This window comes from Diabrotica undecimpunctata, chromosome 8 (assembly GCF_040954645.1).
Source record: "Diabrotica undecimpunctata isolate CICGRU chromosome 8, icDiaUnde3, whole genome shotgun sequence".
Lineage (NCBI taxonomy): Eukaryota > Metazoa > Arthropoda > Insecta > Coleoptera > Chrysomelidae > Diabrotica > Diabrotica undecimpunctata.
The window spans coordinates 39,142,958-39,165,469 of NC_092810.1; the positions used below are offsets into that span (position 1 = coordinate 39,142,958).

The 22,512-nt window shown below is 34.4% G+C and overlaps 1 protein-coding gene across 7 annotated transcripts in view; it reads right to left on the reverse strand.

The window, feature by feature from the left end:
• The window catches only part of tmod (tropomodulin), a 351,180-nt gene that overhangs the window by 213,808 nt on the left and 114,860 nt on the right, over positions 1–22,512 (reverse strand). For 6 of the 7 annotated variants that reach the window (XR_011951597.1, XR_011951596.1, XM_072540129.1 and 3 more), the window contains exon 1: positions 14,534–14,686. The exons of the other annotated variant lie outside the window; for it this stretch is intronic. Coding sequence is in view for 4 of the 6 variants with exons in the window: in XM_072540129.1 (XP_072396230.1) it covers positions 14,534–14,620 (87 nt within the window). In the remaining 2 variants the exon portion in view is untranslated. Of the gene's footprint in view, positions 1–14,533; positions 14,687–22,512 lie in introns of those variants that run through there. 7 annotated transcript variants of the gene reach the window in all.

The window sequence follows — 22,512 nt, forward strand, 5'->3', positions numbered from 1 at the left end:
CCATCTTTTAGTTCACTAAACTTTTCATTTTTACAGCTTGTCACATTCTTAAATTCTTGAAGTATCAATTTATATACTCGACAAATTATGATTTGCCTAGCTCTACCTAAGTATCTTGCTTTAAATTTGACTAGCATGTCACCTTGGCGCAAATGTTTAATAAAATCGACAGAATAAGAATAAATTTAAAACTTGATGGTCTATATTATAGTGTAGGGAAATGGTGCCCAAACGATCGCAGATCACGACAGCTTCTGGAGTTGATCGCGAAAGAATTCAAAATTAATCGAGCCCTGGTCGAAATATTCCAAACTTATGAGGCAACGCGACAGTGCGATGTTTGGTGAATGTTACCGATTCTTCTAGAATGTGTATTTCACATTATAATAAGCTGCGGCGACGGAGCATCATGTAAGGTTTTATAAAGATTCTTTATTAAGTTATGATAGGTAGAAGTTCTATGTAAAATGGCAATCTTTAATACGCAAAACGAGTGCTGCGAAAAAAAAATAAGTAATGCCCATATTTGGATACAATGCAGTAAAATTTTCATTGTATTTTACAATATGTAGATATAAAAACTTTTAATAACAGGGAGAAATGCCCATTATTCGTAGTTTGAGTGGAAATAAATGGTGCTGTTAAATCTTCTTGGAATTTCATACAATAACAATATAATCTCTAATGACTTTATGAGATGGGGAAACACAAAAAATAATGTACGTTTTGTTCAAGAAGAATAATTGTCCAACTTTTATCTTGCAACTACTGTACCTCACAAAAAACTCTTGTCTTTTTTGTCTAACGCTGTTTCATATTATGGTAAAGGGAAAAAAATTTACAAATATTTTATCACAAAGTGATTCATTTGACATGTACAGGGTAGTGTTAACAGAAATTAGAACAAACTTTCCTTTTGTCAATGATTCAATTTCGAGTATAAAAAAGTTTGTTAATGCATAATTAAAGTTCAACTGTTTAAAGAGAGGGTTCCTAATACACCATTATCTCTATAACCAAAGGTGGTAAGATGGGGAACCTAGTTAGAGACTGTATATTTTACGCTGATCATTTTGAAGACATTAAAAGTTTAATTTTTAAGAGACTTCAGCAGCGCAGAACGAGATCAAACCTGGAAGACTATGAAAATCTTAGACGAGAAGAAAAAAGGAAGTTTAGAAGGAAAAAGAAAGAGTCATACGAAAACGCTCTAAACGAGATTGTTAACCGCCACAATAAAAAAGACTCGCGAAAATTCTACCAGAAGATAAACAGCTGCAGAAAAGAATTCAAACCCAGAATAACAGTATGTAAAGACAGAGATGGTTCCATAATTAGTGACAAAGAACAGATACTAAACAGGTGGGCGAATCATTTTGAAGAACTGCTTAGCGATAGTCGTGAAGAAGACCAAATAGAAATTACTTTGCCTGAAATGGATGAAAACGCTCAAGAGCCGCCCCCCACCGAAGACGAAATTAGAGAAGCCATTTTAAAACTGAAAAATAACAAAGCTCCCGGTTTGGACAATCTTCCTGCCGAACTCTTTAAGAATGGTGGTGGCACCTTTTTTAAACACATGTATAAATTAGTAACCAAAATCTGGCAACGGAAGGAAACGCCCGCGGACTGGAAATTAGGTGTAATGCACCCTCTTCACAAAAAGGAAGATAAGATGGTATGTGATAATTATAGGGGCATCACCCTACTTAACGTGGCATATAAAGTATTGTACAACGTATTGTATATATATATATATATATATATATATATATATATATATATATATATATATATATATATGTTTGTTTTGAGGTTTCCGCGGGAGCTATATGTGCTGTCACTATTTTTCCGGGTTTGACTCCGCGTTGTAAAATGCTGGTTTTCTTGAAAGCCATTGTTTTGGCGACGTTTCGGCAAGGTCTCACTTGCCATTCTCAAGCCTGGTGGAACTACTTCTCGTCGTTACTCGATTAGTACTGACTACTGACTTTGATAACGTCGCCAAAACAATGGTTTTCAAGAAAACCAGCATTTTACAACGCGGAGTCAAACCCGGAAAAATAGTGACAGCATATATATATATATATATATATATATATATATATATATATATATATATATATATATATATATATATATATAAGCGGGGATCCTACAGCTTCTGCCGCTTCCCGCATTTCGATCGCCATCTTTTTCTATCTCTCCAGGTGTCTTCATCAATGGCTCTATCTTTCATGGTTTCCATAACACCTTGTATCCAAGACTTGGCTGGTCTTCCTCGTTTCCTTCTATTACTTAGATTGTATTCCATAGCTCTTTTTGGCCATCTGTTGTCGTCCATCCTCTGTACGTGTCCATACCATATTAACTGTCTAGTTTCTATTCTTTCAGAAGTTGTATGTACTCTATCTGTTTTTCTTCTAATTTCAGCATTAGATATACGTTCTACTCTTGATATACGGCAAGCTCTTCTTAGGTAGTCCATTTCAACCGTGTCAACTTTTTTCTTTCCTTTTACTGTCATTTGCCAACATTCTGCTCCATATGTAAGAATGGGCTCTACAATTACTTTGTAGATAGTCATTTTAGTTCTCAGAACCAAATGAAGATAGTCATTTTAGTTCTCAACGTATTGTACAGAAGATTAATCCCCTATGCTGATCAAATAGTTGGGAACTACCAGTGCGGTTTCCGACCCAATAAATCAATAACGGATCAAATCTTCACAGTCAGGCAGATTCTTGAGAAAACGCTTGAGTTCGGAGTCGACACCCACCACATATTCGTGGATTTCAAAGCCGCATACGACTCCGTCAACAGACAAAAACTTCTACAGGCTATGGTGGAATTTCAAATGCCGCTTCATCTTGTTCAACTAACGGAACTTTGAGTTATATAGAAGTTTTGGGGAACCTGACGTTGTAAAATATATTAAATTAGCACGCCTTCGATGGGTAGGACATGTAATTGGGCGAGATGAAGACGCAACGATCAGAAAAATTTTCTACCGAAGAGGACCAGTGGTAAGACGAGCCAGAGGAAGAGCAAAACTTAGGTATCAAGATAACATAGAGGATGATCTAAAATCCATCGGAGTTAAAGCATAGAGAAGAGTTGCCAGAGACAGGGGCGAATTAAAGATTGTTCTGAAGAAGGCTGTGGCTCAGAATGAGCTGTAATGCTACTGATGATGATGATGATGAAAAATTTAATTTTTGAATTTTCTGATGACAATAATGAAGCAATTTCTTCTGCTCAGCGCAACGAACATTTAAAAATAAAATCGGTAAACAAAAAATTCATTTTCTGAAAGAAAATTAGGCTTTTGTTCTTGAAACACTGAATAAATTACAAAAACAGCAAGGTCCGCTTTCAGAACGTATTGCATTAGTGGAAACATTTATTTCTTCTTCTGAAACCATTAAGGGAACATTTGGAGCACAAATTTTACGAAAATTAAATATGTAACACTGTTGACAGAAATTTAGGATTTGCCATGGTTTTTCAAGTGGCAAATATTTTACGGGAAAATTTTTCGGAAGAAACCAATGTAAACCAATGCCTCTTAGCCAAACTAAAATATGCTCCTATCAGATCAGTGGATATCGAAAAAAGTTTTCCTCTTTATAAACATCTATATTCTGATAGATATCTATATTCTGAAGTCGTGCATATTTATGCGCATATACTTTATGTTTGAAAATCCATATTTGCCTCTGTCTGGTAATTAGGTACTCATATAGGGAGTCGGCATTCCAAATCGGGCGATATAGTGGGAACGTAGATCATTGTTGATAATTGATCAAATGAAACTCATAGACACCAATGGAAAATTAATCATTGACACCCAAGAGATGAAAGACAAATGGAGAATATATTTGGAGACACTTTTTCAAGATCAAAGAACGGATTATAGGCATCCATTTTCAGAGAGGATGACGGGCCCGGACATACTTAAATCCGAGGTAGAAGAAGCAATAAAACGGATGAAAAGCAGGAAAGCTATAGGGCCTGATAATATCGAAGCTGAATTTTTAAAACTCTTGGAGGAAGAAGGAATAAATTGGATCACGGCTGTCTTCAATAAAATATACAATACAGGAATCATCCCTGATAAATGGCTAGAATCAGAATTCATAGCGATACCTAAAAAACAGGGGGCTAAAAAGTGCGAAGAATATCGAACAATCAGCCTTATGAGCCACATGTTGAAACTGTTTCTTAGAGTCATCCATGGAAGAATTTATAAGAAGTGCGAGGAACAAATATTGGACAGACAGTTCGGCTTCATTAACGCAGTGGATACCAGAGAGGCACTTTTCGGAGTACAGGTACTGATTCAGAGATGCAGGGACGTTAACTGCGACGTATACGCGTGCTTGATCGACTATGAAAAGGCATTTGACAGAGTTCAACATTGATGATAAACATTTTAAAAGAAGCAGACCTGGATGACAAAGACCTCAGAATAATTTCAGAACTATACTGGAATCAGACCGCATACATGAAAATTCATGGAGAAGAAACAGATGGAAGCTACAAAATGAAGTATAAAAACGAGTTTGATGAGGAATACTTGGAAATCAATTTTTTAAACTTTAAAATTACAAAAAATAATAAATTACCAAAGCCCATAATTTGTGAAAAGGTAAATGGAATGCTGCTTCAGAAAAAAAAATAACATAGTTCACAATATGGGAGGGATCATGAATACCCGGTTACGGTTTTGGGAAAATTTACCTACTAAGTTGGAATAAACTCAGCGCTGTTTTTACTTTAAATATTTAAATGTACAAGTATCTATATTTTATTATTTTCTTTTTAGAAAGTTTATTTTAATTTAATGATATATTTCACTTTAGGTTTTATTTACAGACACTTTATTTTTATATTATTGATATGGAGTCATTTGTGCAAAATTCCATATATGTTCTTTATTAGAAAATAAAGGTAATAAAGCTAAGAAAACTGAAATGATCAATTTTTATTTAGTTTTTCCTGATAATGTCTGTGTCATACAAGATAATGATTGTACATAAAATCAGTTCAATAACGTAACTAATCTAACTGATATCAATTTCCTAAGCAAAATAAACTTATCTCGTTTTTTTCTATTAAATATATAAATTTTTTTAAAAGCATACTAGTGCTAATTTTGCATCTTCTCAGTAAGTTTATATCCAAAAATACTAGAAAAAATAACAAAAAATAACTTGTGTTGAAACCAAATGACTAAAATGTTAATTATCTTAGATTAACCAAACCTTGAGTTATGTCATCTTGACTTAGAAGGGCAGCATACCAAATCGAGTTTTTAGAGTCAAGAATGAAGAAGCCTATTCCGAATTAATAGTTATTTAACCAACAAGTGTATTAATAAGGGCGATTAACAATTGAGATATATTAACGCGCGAGCGAAGCGAATGCGTTAATGTTCGAGATTGTTAATCGCCATTTTAATTCACGAGTTCGTTACAAAACTTTTCCGTCGACCGAACTATTCAGAAATAAAAATATCTTAGTTTATATTTTTATTTACTTAACGATAAATAATGACATACAATGACAGACAGTACTTACAGCGGCTATGTCATTTTAAATAATTTTTTAGTGGGAATATAAATAGGTACCTATATGTTTGGTTGCCTACACCACAGGTCACTGCCAATTACAGAGCGTTAAATGTGGTTAAATTATTATACAAGGAATGTATGTTGTGTTGCCTATAATAAAATCGTTCATTAATAGAAAATCATTCATTAATAGGGGTCATTAATCAATGATTTTGAGGGTGTTAAAATTAATCATAAATGGATGATCGACGGAAAATTTTTATTTACTTAACGATAAATAATGACATACAATGACAGACAGTACTTACAGCGGCTACTTCATTTTAAATAATTTTTTAGTGAGAATATAAATAGGTACGTTTGGTTGCCTACACCACAGGTAACTGCCAATCACAGAGCATTAAATGTGGTTAAATTAATTTATACAAACAATGTATGTTGTATTGCCTATAATGAAATCGTTCATTAATAGAAAATCATTCATTAATAGGGGTCATTAATCAATGATTTTGAGAGTGTTAAAATTAATCATAAATGGACGGTCGACGGAAAAATATATTAATGCAGGAGTACTCTAGCCACCTTCGCAGACGATACTGGCCTTTTGGCCGTAGGCAAAAATTATGAAGAAGCAGCTAGAAATCTACAAACTTCCATTAATCTAATTAATGAATGGACTACACTGTGGCGAATGAAACTAAGTCCGTCCTAACTAAGTATGCAGACTCAGCAAAAATATTTGGGTATCACTCTAGATGCAAGGCATCGCTGGAAACCCCACGTAAACAAGAAACGAGAAGAGCTTGGCATAAGGTACAAGAAAATGTATTGGTTATTAGGAAAACATTCCTAAAATTCTTCTGTGCAAACAAATTCTTAAGCCCGTATGGACATGTGGCATCCAGATGTGGGGTTATGTCAGCAAAAGCGATATAGACATAATACAGCGTTTTTAGAATAAGGTGCTGAAGAACATCGTTAATGCCCCTTGGTAATTCAGTAACAGTGACCTCCATAGGAACTTATAAGATAGACACTGATAATCAGACCGTCGAGAATTTTGCCAGAAGTCACGAAAAATGACTTTTCAATTACAGTAACCCCGAGGTGATCCAGCTCCTTGACAATGTGAATTTGGTCAGGAGACTCAAAAGAAAGAAGTCTTTCTAGTTGGTGAAGTGTTAGTATAAAGCAGAGTACACTGGGGTAGTAATACACGCCAAAATGTGTGTAATTAAGTTATTAGAGTCTAAGGATCGCTAGTGAGTAGGTATTTTGTTTATATTTTCTTGTTAGTAATTTAACCTAGACAAAAACTGCTTATTATAATATAATAAATATGCCACGTTGGGATATTTTATTAAAAAATTTTTTTTATGTTGCTGATTTTTGTAACACCTACTAAATCTGTGAAAACGTAAGGATTTGCAATAAAAAGAGTCATTTTCTGACAAGCTCTACGTGTGCATCATGTGACTTACTCGCGAAATTGAAAATAACATATTTTCGCAAAGTGGATGCGAATTAATAGCCCGATGCGAAATTATTTCCGAATCAAGCACGCGGACACATTTATGATAAATAACCCAAACGAAATATTTATTTCTCTCATGCATTTCTACTAAAATATCTCGAAAAATATGTTCGTATTGGTGTTGATGTACTTTATGTTTTAATGCTTGAACAAAACGGATCAGTGCTGCGTATGTTTGCCACTATCTTCAAAATGATTGATGTATTTTGTGTTTGAGTATAAAAATATGTAAAGATCTTATATAAATTCAGTCAACTGAAATGTGTTTGTAGAAGCAAACTCCTAAAATATGGTTGCATGGTAATACCCCAGTCTATCTGTCAAAAATAATCGATTTCATGTAAAATCTTATACCGGTTTTTAACGGTACTAAGGTTTTAAACGGTATATAAGGGATAGCTAATGATAAATCTTTGAAGACGTACGATTTTGCCTAGTTTTTTTAAATAATCAAAAAAAATTTTTTCATCATTTTTGCATATAAAACGTTTCTAATACATTATAGAGAAAAATCGTTCAAATAAAAAGTTGTAGATCTTAATGTAACAAAAATGTGCTAAGGAGTCTGGGTGACTCTATCCAGTGTAGCAAAAGGGTGAACTCTAAAATGCACCTTGATACACCAACGAACTAATATGTGGAATAACGGAAGATGGAAGGGATTAGATAGAAATAAATTATGTAAAAGAAATAAATAAAGGGTAAATATGAATTTTAAAATATAGCAGAATTAAGTGTTGGCTAGCGACTATGCAGGAGAATGACCACTTGACACTCAAAGAAGGATTCGGCCAATTTGCATGCCCTACAGAGACCGTAAGATATAAGAACTAATGACAAGAAAACCACCAAGAAATAAACAGATGAAAGATAAAAGTTGCTCTAATGAATGCTTGGGCGCCAGGAAGGTTAATGTTTTCTTCCGAGATATCTTGTATTGCTGAAATATGAAAGATAGGTACTAATTGAAATATTAAATTTTAACCACAACTTTAATAATTACCAAACTTGGGTACAGACTATTTTAAATGCTTATATACTAAACCACCACCTCTTATGTACAGTTAACTATAGCTATATTTACAGTAAAATCCCTGAATATAATTATAAAACAGTTTACCCCTGATATACCCCTTAATTTCAAATCGTGACAAAGTTATACCCAATAATAATGTATAAATAATAAATATAATTATATACTACTCACTAATAGTTTAGTTTTCGTTCAAGAATTGTCTAGGTTTTCAAGTGAAAACTCTCTGGATATGTGTGCACACGATAACCTAACAAAGAGAAATTCAAGGGAGAGTTATAACCTCATCCCTTGGTAGACAATAAATAATTAAATTAAGTTACAATAATTAATGTTTTAAGAAAATTGAAGGTATTTATTATTAAGAATATATATTTAAATTAAAAGTGGAACCAAAAGTTAAAACCTTGAAGAGGATGTAGCAAAAGTTATTTAAAATAATTGAGTGAGAACCAAAAATAAAAGTAAGTTCTTCCTGCCGGTTTCCGTAGGTTTCCCTTGAAGATGATCCGGTGGAGAACTAGACTCAGGTGGTAAAAGGTACACCAAACCTGGATTCCCTGGATCAGGTACTCTTAGACAAATAAGTCAACTTAAAATTCTTCTTAAATTTCCAATAAATGAACTTGAAATTTCTTCCCCTTGTCCTTAGTAAGTACAACCCAAAAAAAAACTAAAAAAGATTTCTTCCCCTGACTTGCAACTGGATTCTGGGAGTAGGCGGCTAGGGTGATCCAACTGAAAGTATCCTCATACAAACAACAAAATAACTCAAATGATTTCTTCTAAAACAAACAGCTCTTGACAATAAAATAAACTTAAACTCAATTCGAGAAAAAAATGGCACTTCCCAGCCGCTACTACTCTGATCGAAACGATCCTTCTTCGATCACATCCAGTTGACAAGTGCCCTGTTAAGGTTCTACACGTCGTCGAGTGGATGTACTTTCAGAATCTTACCACTGGTGGCGCGGTTTAATGCCAACCTTAGAAAATAAGATTTACTGGGAGTTATTTAAATATTTAGTTTAAGAATATTTCAATATGAATTTAATTTAGAATTAAATTAAAAGATTCCAGTCACAAAAAAAAGGTAAACGATTATTTAAGTAACGGACTCGTTACATTAACAAGTTCTTTAATTTTAGAGTTCCTACATTAAAATACATGAACAATTGACCGAGATGAATAACTCTGTTTTTGCATGATATATAATCGAACTACTTGAAATTATTATGACAATTAATGAGTTATTGAAGTAAGCTAAATCTCAGCTAGATCGATTCAATAGGTAAGTTATTCAATTTGTTTATCCCAGAGAGCGAATATTTAAACAACTGCACTTTCCAAACAGTGACTCTAGAGGTATTTCAGCAGATCGCAATCGATTCTTTGAGGCTTCAGTTTTATGATATATTGTTATATGACTGTAATTACGGTCCTGTAATATCTCGAAAATTCTACATGGCGTTCTATCAATGCTTCATTCGCGATATTTTCCTGTTAAAATCGCTCACTCGGCGTTCACGCCTTCGCTGGCAAGATCTAGAACATATGTTCTTGTATAAAAACAGCTGCAGCTTCACTTTGAGAAGTTTTATGCGATTAGCAAAGATTTTTTGGTTGACGAAACCAAACTTCACATGTTAGCTTAAATATGTGCCTTCCATAAACTACAAGGCAAAACAGACAATGAAAAAGATGAAAAGAAAGACATGGGGAATCTAAAAATTACATTGCACAACATATCTACTCATCTAAGCAACAATCTTTGGTGAACTGATTTCTTGTACTTCTTTGGGTGCCGTGTACGTATTCAGACGTTGGCCGTCATCATGTTTACAATTTCCTGAAACCTTTCTCTGTCGGCTGCTGCGCGAAATAATTCTTCTACTGTGGAACCACACCATTGTCTAATATTACGCGGCCATGAAAGTTTCTTTCGACCAATCCATCTCTTTCCTTCCACTTTTCCTTGTATTATAAGGCGAAGTAGATGGTATTTAGGTCCTCTAATTATATGGCCGAAGTATTCTGTTTTTCTCCTCTTTGTTCTCCTCCTATTTCTTGTACTCATAAAGAGTAAATAAAAATCTGAAGTGCGGTTTCGTCAACCAAGAAATCTTCGGATTTTTACTTTCTGGTTTTATTCTCAGATGGCGCTGTAGAGTCTTTATTGAAGTTATTTTATTATTGCTTCTCTTGACGGAAAAGATCTGATTTCATTTTTAGAGCTCCTGTACCAGTCGCTCTGATGAATTCTGCTTTGATAAAATACGTATAAGCGACGAATATACAGAGACACTATACGTGAAATCAAATATTAACTGTCTTTTTTTCCGATATACGAGAATTTATTATTAATGAGATATTTGTTATTTAGTTAATTTGTTATTTAGTTATTTTGTTATTATTAGTGGGTTTTTATAGTGAGTTAAATAAAATTAGTTTAACTACGTGTACTTTCGCTTAATCCCTGGACCCACAGAAAAATATAACAATGGGTGCCAGAAGAAAGTGGGATTAAGTGAAATAAGTTATTTTCGAGAATTTATATGGTAAAAATAAGAAACGAGACCAAGATGGAGGAAAATCCGAGATATGATTGCCGCAATGGAACAACGTCGTCTACAAGAAAAAGAGGCTGACGAAAAACGGCAAGAGAAACAAAAACGTCGACAAGAAGCTGAAGAGAGACGTCATCAGGAAGAGAAAGAAGCTGAAGAATAACGTCGTCAGCAACAAGAGTTGCTCATGAGTCTTTTATCAAAAATAGAGGCCTTAAAGTGAGTAAAGAAGATATGAAAAGAGAAATCGAAGAGACAAAATAAGATATGATTAAATAATTTGAAGTAATAAAAGTCTAGTAAAGCAAAGACATAATGAGAGAACGAGTACCCTTAAAAATATCCGCCTAGAAATTGAAAAGACCAAGCAAGTGAGAGGTAAAGGTAAAAAGGTAAAGCAGAAGTGATTTGTTTCTCTGTCAACGGAATAATGAAGCCTCCTACATTTGCTGGCGAAATCTCCTGACCAGTGTATAGAAGACAATCCGTATAAATTCATTATGAATTTATACAAAATTAAATAAAATTAAAATATTGTACTTACATAACTATATAATTTTGATAAGTTAAGTTTTAATGTTTTGTCAATTTAAACATTTAATGGATTAACCTCATGTTGTAAATTTTTATACTACTTTTATACAATGTTATTTAATTCTAATGTCATTGTATTTACTGATACCATATTTTAGCATATCCTGAAGAAGCAAATAAATTTTGCGAAAGCTTGATTAAAGAACAAAGAGTTTCACTTTCCTGCCCTATTAATGACTGCAACCTCAAAATAAAACTTTATTTTATATACATATATATATATATATATATATATATATATATATATATATATATATATATATATATATATATATATAGCTACATTATTATATCAAATATAATGACAAATTGCACAGAAAATCAGAAAATATCCACTTTTTGAAAACATTGATTTTGAAATTTGAAAGCACTCTCTTGGGACCAATTTTTTTTTATTCTTTAGTACCTACTCAAAACTAGCAGATATAAAAACTCTATAACCTCAGTTAAAACTTATTCTGGAGCAGATGTTAACTCAGACCACAATCCGTTAGTTGCTGACGTGAAAATAAAATTAAAAATAATTGAACTCAGAAAACAACAACCAAAAATTAATGTAAGAATGCTAAAAACGAAGAAATAAAAAACGAATTAAGAAATAATGTGAATGTTAATATGCAAAAAACACTAACTGACAACAAACAAATTATGGATGTAAATAAAAAGTGGTATAAAATAAAAAACAAAATAAAACACATTACTGAAACCAGCTCAAGAAAGTTTGATACAACATAGGCTACAGGCTATGTTGGTGCCTCTATAAACTCTTACTTATAGGAGACTTAAATGCCAAAGTGGGAAAGGGTAGATGTGGAGAAACCGTAGGACCCTTTGGACTGGGGGAACGAAACGAACGCAGAGATCGCCTGATCACCTTCGCTGTGGAAGAACAACTGGTAATCACCAACACTTTCTTTAAACTACCAGCTAGGAGATTATATACGTGGAGATCACCTCAAGACACCCCAGATCACATCATCAGAAACCAAATTGATTACATTATGGTGAATAAAAAACATATATTGGTGCTGATATCGGGTCGGACCATAACCCACTGGTAGTTAACATCAGACTAAAGCTGAAGAAGAAAGATGCAAAAGCAAGAAAATACGATTTAGGACCATTAAAAAATAAAGACACCAGGCACCAGATACAAACCTATATACAAAAAGAATTAAAAAATACAGACAAAGCTAATGAACCAGATAATGAAATGGCAAAACTACAACAAATTAACCAGACAATCCTAGATAAATATCTTCGCCCAACAACGGTTAAAAAGAAAGAGTGGATTACTGATAAAATCCTAAATATGATGGAAAATAGAAGAAGAGCTAAAAACAGAGACATGTGAGATTATAAACGAATTTACAAAGAAATAAGAAAAACTATTAGAGAAAGCAAAAACAAATGGTTGTAAGATCAATGCAGAGAAATAGAATCATTGGAAAGTAGACACGACTCGTTTAATCGTTTTTAAGGTAAAAGAGGCAGCAGGAATGTACAAATCCAAGAGATCAGGACATATGACTGATGATCATGGCGACCCGGTAATAGACATTGAACAAACAAAGAATATATGGAAGAGATACGTTGAGAAGACATTCGATGACGACAGAGATAACAACCAGCTAATTATGGAATACGACACAGGACCACCAATCACTCAAGAGGAAGTCAAAGCCGTAATTAAAGCAACCAAAGCAGGTAAAGCACCAGGGCCCGACAACTTTCATTCAGAATTTCCAAAAATCATGGGAGACGAAGAAGTAAAATGGCTTACGACAACGTTCAATAATATCTATGAGTCGGAAAAAATCCCAGAGAGCTGGTTAAAATCTACATTTATTGCTATACCTAAAAAACCTAATGCAAAAAAATGCGAAGAGCATCGTATTATTAGTCTAATGAGCCACATTCTTAAGACCTTCTTAAAGATAATACACAGAAGAATTTATCAGAAATGCGAGTCACAGATCTCACGAACGCAGTTTGGATTCAGGGATGCGTTAGGTACAAGAGAAGCCTTGTTCGCGGTTCAGGTATTATTTCAAAGGTGCAGAGACGTCAACTGCGATATTTATGTATGCTTTATCGACTACCAGAAAGCTTTCGACAGAATCAAGCACGATAAACTCATGGATATACTAAAGGCAACTGATATGGATAACACAGACCTTCCCCTATTATTTAACGTCTATTCGGAACACGTCATGAGCCAGGCCTTAGAGCATATCGAAGAGGGTATTCTCATAAATGGTGAGCGCCTGAATAACATCAGATATGCAGATGACACCTTCCTCTTTGCAGACAGTTTAGAAGGTATACAGGCACTAGTAACGCAATTGTGGAGAATCAGTCAAGAATACGGGCTTGATTTTAACATCAAGAAAACAAAGTACATGGTCATCACTAAGAAGCATATTCCACCTAGTCAATTACTGGTAGATCAGCAACAAATACTACAAGTGCCACGTTACTACTATTTAGGAACCACCATAAACGACCAATGGGACCACTCAGTTGAGATAAAACAAAGAATTGAAAAAGCCAGGTCAGCATTTGTCAGAATGAGCAAGATATTTAAGAGCCACGACCTACCCTTGAAAACGAAAATCCGTATATTGAGATGCTACGTGTTTACAGTGCTGCTCTATGGGGTTGAATCATGGATACTAACCGAGGCATCCATGGGAAAACTCGAGGCGTTTGAGATGTGGTATTATAGACGGATACTGAGGATTTCCTGGGTGGACTGAATAACAAACATTGAGGTTCTACGTCGGATGGATAAAATATGTAAAATTATATCCACAGTGAAACAGCGCAAGCTAGAATATCTTGGACATATAATGCGAAACGATCATAGATATAACCTGCTGCAACTTATATTACAGGGAAGGGTCTACGGAAAGAGGGGACCAGGAAGAGGAAGAATATCTTGGCTCCAGAACTTACGAAAATGGTTTTCTTTGACCACTTCAGGACTATTTCGAGCTGCGGTCAATAAAGTTAGAATTGCCATGCTAGTAGCCAACATCCGTAACGACACCACAAGAAGAAGAAGATAAACTCTTGAAAGTTTAGATATATTAAAAAAGTAGTGAACAAACAAGTAACTATACAACATAGCGAACGTACATGGTGACCTATACAAGAAAATAATTTTCAACTGAAAACTACTACGAGAGATTGCATACATTCAAAATAAAGTAAGTCAAAAACTTGCCTTGTAAATCATCCTGGCGACCATCCTGATCTTTTTAGTTTTCTTTACTTCTTCGTCACTGATGCACTCACAACTTAACAAAACCATATTCCGCCACTATCGACTCGTTTGTGTTCATCCAGTTTCGATCTCGTATTCACCACTAGGAAGCCGACAAGGGCATCCATGTTTTTATACGTATATTTAGCATTTACGTAAACCAAAATAATTTACATTGCACGGGGATCTGGCGTTTTCCACTGGATGTAAACACATCTCGGAGAGGTTGTAACTCTTTCAGTTGTAATCGTTAATACGGTTCTGCTTTTCTGACAAGTCTGTTTTTCTGTCAGGTTTATTGTATACACGTACCTTGGCAGCGGAAAGTTCGTAGATTTTAAACAAGTGCATGCTGAAATAACTAAATTTATTGCATTTTAGGGATGCACGAGTGTGTTATTTAACACGATGTAACAAACAACTTGTTTAAAAATGTATCAGTATTGTGAATATTATGAAAGTATGTAGGAAACCAATATGCAGAAAAATACAATATATATTTAAATTATCAACAGATTCTTTTAAATGCACTGCTGGACATAGACTACCTCTGTTTGTATCAAAAGTTCTCGATCGTGTGTTGTTTGTAAACAGTCTTAGTTAATAATTCTTAGATCATCATCAGGGATTTTCATTCCGGGTGGAATGTTTGCTGCTCTTACTTAAAGCTTTGCTTATTGCGGTGAATCACTCTGCATTCCACTTGTATGTTGTCAAAGTTTGTTGTATGATTTGGCCTTCGTTACAATTTTCTTCCACTTATTTCGATATGTGCATAGTTCCCTCCAGTTTCACACTTCCAGAATTTTGATATCTCTCATGACCTGATCCTCCCATTTCTCTCTGGGTCTTCCCCTTGGTCTTTCAGTTGCTGGTTTCCATCTGGTGATCTTCTTGACCAGTAGGTCGTTTTTCCTTCTCTCTATGTATCCCAGCCATCTCAACCTCTGTGCTTTAATAAATCTAACTATATCTTCTCCCTTCATTTTGTCTCTTAGTTTATGGTTCATTCTTCTTCTCATTTTTCCGTTGTCCATTCTTATCAGGCCCATAATCCGTCTGAGGATTTTCCTTTTGAAAATTCTCTGCAACTCTGTATATTTTCAGTTTTGTATTTCTGGATAAGTTCTTGTCCTTCATGAGCCTATGACATCTCCAATATATTTTGTTGCCTTGGGCATTCACTATTACTCCCAAATATTTAAATTGTTGGACTGTTTCAAAAGTGTAGTTTTCTATTTTGATTTCTCTCGTCCTGTTATCTTCTCTTCTAGAGCAGAGTAGATATTTTGTTTTTCCTTCGTTAATTTCTAGACCTCTTTTCCGTGCTTCTTTTGCCAGGATTGTTACTGCTTCTTTTAATCTTTCCTTGTCTCTTCCCATAAGAACTAAATCATCTACATATGCAACTATTTGTGTTGAGGAGTGGGCTATAGTTTCTTTAATTTTGCTGGCCTTGACTGTTCCTTCTACTGCTATGTTGAATAATGTGGTTGACAGGGAATCGCCTTGCCGCACTCCTGTTTCTATTGCAATTGATTTTGTGCTACCTTCTTCTGTTGTTACTTTAGCTCAAGCTCCTTCCATGGTCATTTTTGTTAATCTGATTAATTTTGCTGGTATATCTTGATTTTTCATTTCAATAAATTCTTAGATCATCCTTTTATTATGTAGCTGATCTTCATTTCAATATAGCTGATCAAAGAAATTATAATTGTTCTGACGAACTTTTCAGATTCGTTTGCAGTGGTAGATGAGTACACTGGTTTTTCCATTCGGTACATCTGCTTACTAGATCAGGACAAATCTGTGAAAAACGACTTTTGGATGTGAGAGGTGGCATTCAGATTTTTACAGAAATAGTTAGACGGTAACTTCAGTAATAATAATTCACGTATCTTCCCTCTCAAACAGATCGGGACCGTTAATAAAAAAATTAAAATATTTAAAAATTACTTAAAAAAATCGATTTTTTTCTACTTTCCTTGCTTATAACTTAACAATTCATTTTGGAGAAAAGTCGTAATGAAACAAAATAGCGGCAATTGAATTTTCTATAAGAAATCGCTGGTTAAAATTTTTTTAATCTATTCCCTTACTACAAAATAGCAATAATTACAAAAAAGAGGGGGAAACAAGCCAATTTTGCAATCTATTTGTATCACGACGGTAAAAACTCGATATCTTTTGATTAGAGTGTCCTATTAACAAAAATCAAAAAGCTTTTCAAAGGTGAAGAGTGCAGCTTTCTTATGTGATTTTTTATTTGGCCGCAAAAAAAACTTTTTGCTTGTAGAATATTTTTTTACCCATTTTTCAGTGATTTATTACCAACCCAATAATTTTTTACCCTCAAACAGCGATTCTGTTAGCTTACTATTCAAGCAATCAGAATTTAAAAAAATATATTTATAATATAGCACAGTGCTCTGCTAGGCTTTTACGAATTTATCGCCACCCTAGTAATTTTTACCCCTCAACTAACTCCTGTGGGAAGTCAATAATTCTGCTGGGTTAAAATTTAAGTTGAAATTGAATCTTTTTTTATAATTTCATTTTATTTTATTTATAACTGAAATAAGAAAGGGTTCTGGTAAGTTTTTACTAAAGTAACTAACCTTATAATTTTTTACTCCTAAGCCACCCTTAATAGGAAACATTTCATCAGCTACACATTTACGCTAGTTGAGTATAAAAAAATCTTTTCGGAAATACGAAATACCACAGTGTTGTGCTAGATTTGTACTAATTTATTACAATCCTAGTAATTTTTCATCCTTCAACTACCATTAATGAGAATGTACCTGAAATCAGAAATTGCTGTGCCAAAAGTTTTTATTGAATGTTAGCAACCCTCATAATGTTTTATCCATCCTCTAAGCGACAGTTAATGGGAAACATTGCACCAGCTACACACTTACGCTAGCTGAATGTAAAATTCTGTTGGAAATACAAAAGTGCTCTGCTAGATTTTTACTATATTTTTACCATCAAATTCAAATCCTCTTACTGGAGGCTGTTGAACGACGCTAGAGATAAACTTTTACTCCGCCATGCATCTACAATTCACCCTTAAAAAACACTATCTTTTACACTCTTTACGTAAAGAAAAGAAGAATTTGCGGTTCACCTTTTTCGCTATTGAAAGAGGTCTCCCGACTTCTTGTTATAGTACTTCGTATAGACGCTGCTAGCGTATCAGGCTGTTATTTTAATTATAACGGCCAAATACTAAAATACATTTCATTTCATTTAGAACTTCTGTAAGTGTTCCTGATAAGAGTTGAATAAATCGAAACACATGTAAAAGGATAGTGGAATTTGAATTCGAAATAAAATGCAATTTTTATTTTCATTTTAACGTCTTTTCTCCACGTAAAGAGTGAAAGTACAAAGATTCGAGTATCTTGGTTGCTGGATAACAAACGATCTTGACCACGAGGTCGAAATACGTGCTCGTATAGAATATGCTAGGTCCGCATTTCAACGAATGAAAAAATTCCTAATAAACTCTAAGTTATCGTTGTATATCCGATACCAATTTGTAAAAACGTTTATTTATTCCATATTGCTATACGGAGTGGAAACATGGACTCTCGGAATTACAAGCATGAGGCGTATAGAAGTCTTTGAGATGTGGGTTCTTCGAAGGGTGCTGAAGATCTCTTGGACAGAGCACGTGAACAACAACGAGGTGCTAAGAAGAATGGGTATTGAGAGAAAACTCCTAAATATTGTAAAAAACAGAAAAACGAGTTATCTAGGACATATTTACAGAGGAGAAAAATACAACTTCCTACGACTTATAATGGAAGGGAAAGTGGAAGGAAGAAGAGGTCCAGGAAGAAGAAAATGCTCCTGGTTGAAGAATGTAAGAGACTGGACAGGCATGGACACACATTCGATACTAAGAACAGCTCAAGATAGAGAGCAATTTGCTGTAGTTATAGCCAACCTTTAGTAATGGAGAAGTCACCTTAAGAAGAAGAAAGAGTAAAAAAGATAGGGTTTTTCAAGGGTGAAATGTAGATGCATGTCGGAGTAAAAGTTTACTACTAGCGTCGAGAATTTGCGGTTCACCTATTTCTTCTTGTAACTTTTATAAGTGTTTCTAGTGCAATTAACGAGTAGTTTGAAATGGCGGGGTGAAAGTCGCAATAAACGTCCTCTGACACAGAAAGAACTTGAAGAGGAGGGACAAAAAATTATGGACAATGGACTAGATAGTGACAGTGAGTTTTTAGACCAGGCTAGTGAACACAGTGATCACGAAACAGACAGTGAAGAGGAATGGGACGATGATGACAAAAAAAATTGGCAAATTAATAATTCCGAAACTGGTAGTGAATATTCGGGTGAAGAAAGTGATATAGCTGACTCAAGGGATGTGTTTTATGGCAAAAATAGGTACAAGTGGTCTAAAACTTCTCCCACCTTTTCAAGTACACATAAGCATAATTTAATTAGTCATTTACCTGGTGTTATTGGAAAAGCTCGAGCTAGTATGCCAGAGAAACCAGTTGATGCTTGGGAATGTATTATTAGCCACGATATATTGCAAGAAATTCTTGAGAAAACCAATGAACGAATAACTAATATGGCTTCTAAATATAATTTACACAATTTATCGTGTCAATATACCAATCATCTTGACTTAATTGAATTAAAGGCCTTCTTAGGCTTATTATATTTAGCTGGGGTATTTAAATCCAATAATGAAGATTTAAGGTCTTTATTTGTTACGAATGGTACTGGCTGTGATATATTTCGAGCAACCATGTCACTAAACCGATTTTATTTTTTGCTTGGAAGCCTTTGTTTTGACGACCCAGCTACTAGACAAGAACGTATTGCGCACGGAGATAAACTGGCAGCTATATCCAATATTTTTAATATGTTTATAATTAATTGCCAGTCCAATTATAGCTGTGGTGAATATCTCACAATAGATGAAATGCTTATTGCATTTAGAGGAAGGTGCCAATTCAGGATGTAACTCAAAAATAAGCCAGACAAATACGGTCTGAAAATGCAGTGTTTAGTAGACTCTAAGACACATTATTTGCTAAATGGTTTTATATATACTGGAAAAGATACACGCAGAGCAAATCCAAAAAAGTTATCCATCCCCACTCTAGATGTTTTGACACTTATTCCACCCATTTCTGGTACAAATAGAAACATAACAGCAGATAATTGGTTTTCGTCCATTGCGCTCATAAAAGAACTGAGAAGCCATAAAATTTCATATGTTGGAACTCTAAAAAGAAATAAAAGAGAGGTTCCTGCTGAATTTTAACCCCAAAAAAAACAGGCCACCTAATTCTGCCTTATTTGGTTTTACAAGAAGCGAGAGCCTTGTATCTTTTGTTCCTAAGAAAAATCGTACAGTGTTGTTAGTGTCAACTATGCATCATTCCAATACAATGGTTAATGGAAAGTCAGAGATTATAAATTTTTACAACGAGACAAAAGGTGGGGTGGATTCATTGGATAGGAAATGTGCATGCTATAAAACTGGCAGAAGAACTCGTAGATGGCCTCAAGTAATATGGTTTCGCATTTTGGACATTGCAGGATTAAATGCTAACGTAATTTTTAATGGAGTTCAGCAAAATCAAATAATGGAAAGAAGATTGTTTCTAACCACTTTAGGTCAAGAACTTATTAAGGCCATTAAGGAACATTACTTATTACCGAATATTAAGCTAGCGGGAACGTTTTCAAATAAGATTGGTTTAGGGATCGAAACTTATCAGGATGGTCAAAGTTTAGTGAAAACTTACTAAAAAACTTTTTTTATTTCAGTTAAGTAGAGTATAGTAAAATTGTAAAAAAAATGTTTACTCCTCTTTTGCGATAAAACCTATGTTATCATTCATTTCCAAATCGAGTATAAATGGTTATACCGTTCTTTTTTATACAACTATTGGAGCACGATAATAACAAAAGGAGTGTAAAAATTGTATATGTAAATTCTCTATGCGTACACACCAAAATAATCTTATTTTTTACGTTTTTCCAGGAAGAAGCCGGAGTTCGTTCAAAATGGAAGACACCTGAGCGTTGAACTGTTAAGATTCCATGACTCAATTACTCTCAGAAGCGAGATTTATTCACCGTTAAATCACTCGTGCAGGTTTAATGTTATGACTACCGTTTGTGCATTTGCATTTGAAAAGTTTGTTTCAAGATTTCACAATTCAGTGTTAGCAGTCGACTTGAAAAGCTTCCCATCGATCACTCACACCTGGCTTGTCCCAATTTGCCCGTTTATTCGCCTATTATTTGCAGAAAATGTAAAATTACAAGCAGTTGTATCTGTACATGCAGTATAAAAAGTAAAACAATATGATTTTTTTAATGGAATTTTAAACAAAAAAACCTTCTTTAATAAAGAGAGTCACAAATGAAAATAAATCTAAATATGGAAGTGAAAATCTTTCCAATCAACCTTCGATATCGAGTTATTGTGCGAAATATAATAAAATAATAAGCTTTTCTATGCTTGTTATTTGTTAAACTTTGCCTTTGTTACTTGTGGGGTAAATTAAGTAGGGCTATACCCGATGCAATTAATCCCAAGTCCAGAAAAAACTATATAACTGAATTGTTCCAATATGACAGGCCAAGCACACAGTGCAATGTAAATCAAGGACTTAAAGTTTTAAAAAATGAAATTCTTCATTCCGTTAAATCCATCAAAACCAAGAAAGCAACTGAACCAAACAACATCCCAGCTGAACTCTTAAAAATGATACAAGAGAACCGCATCGTTATTCTAGTTAAGCTTTTTAATGATGAGTGTACCTGGTGAAATTCCTGAGGAGTGGATAAAGGCTGTTTTATAGCAATTTCGAAGAAAGAGTAGGTAAAAAGATAAATCAATCTGATGAGCCAAACATTGAGAAATAAGAAGTTATTGCGAAAGAGACCTAGATGAAAGTCAGTTTGTATTTAGGAATACGCTGAGTACCTGTGAGTCACATTTTGGCATAAATGTACTTTTCCAAAATAGCCGCGTCCAACCTAAAGATATGTATGGAGCTATGTAAGTGATGGAGTTTAAATATCATCACATTGACTGGCTACAGAAAACTCGAAACAGAAGTGGAAGATCAAGTGAAAAGAGCAAACAGAGCCGCAGGATGCCTGAATAAAACAATATGCACGAATGAAAATATCAGGAAAGAAATGAAAACCAGAATTTACAAAACAGTCATCAGATTAATTATGACATACGTGGCAGAAATACGCCCTGACACAGAGGGAACAAAAAGGATGCTAGATATAGCAGAGATGAAAACTGAGAAAAATTGATATTGATGGTAAGACACTATATAACCGAGCTAGAGCTTAAGGACTGAGTAAGAAAGAGAAGAGTAGAATGGAACGATCTTATAAGCAGAATGACAACAAATAGAGTAGTGAATAAGACAGATCCTCGAGAAAACCATTCAATGCGTGAGTTTGGTATACCAGAAAAACTTATCCGATTAACGAGAAAGACAATGTATAACTTAAAACCCAGCTTTAGGATACAGGGAGAAAATTCTCGATCCTTTGAGATAAAGGATGGACTCAGACAAGGGGATGCCCTGGCTTGCCTCCTATTTAACATTGCCTTGGAAAAGGCAGTCCGAGACACACGAATTAGAGACGGCGGTACTATTTACAATAGATCGATACAAATCTTAGCATACGCTGATGACATTGACATAATAGGGCGTAGCAAGCGAGATGTTGAGCAATATTTTCTAGAATTGAAAACGGCGGCGAAATAAGTCGGTCTAGTCATCAACGAAGATAAAACCAAGTACATGTTGCTTACTAACGATCCTACATATAGCAAATGAGGAACAGGAAACAGCATTTGGAAGTCACATCTTTAAACGTGTTGACAGCTTCACATACCTTGGCTCGCTAGTGACTACTACCAA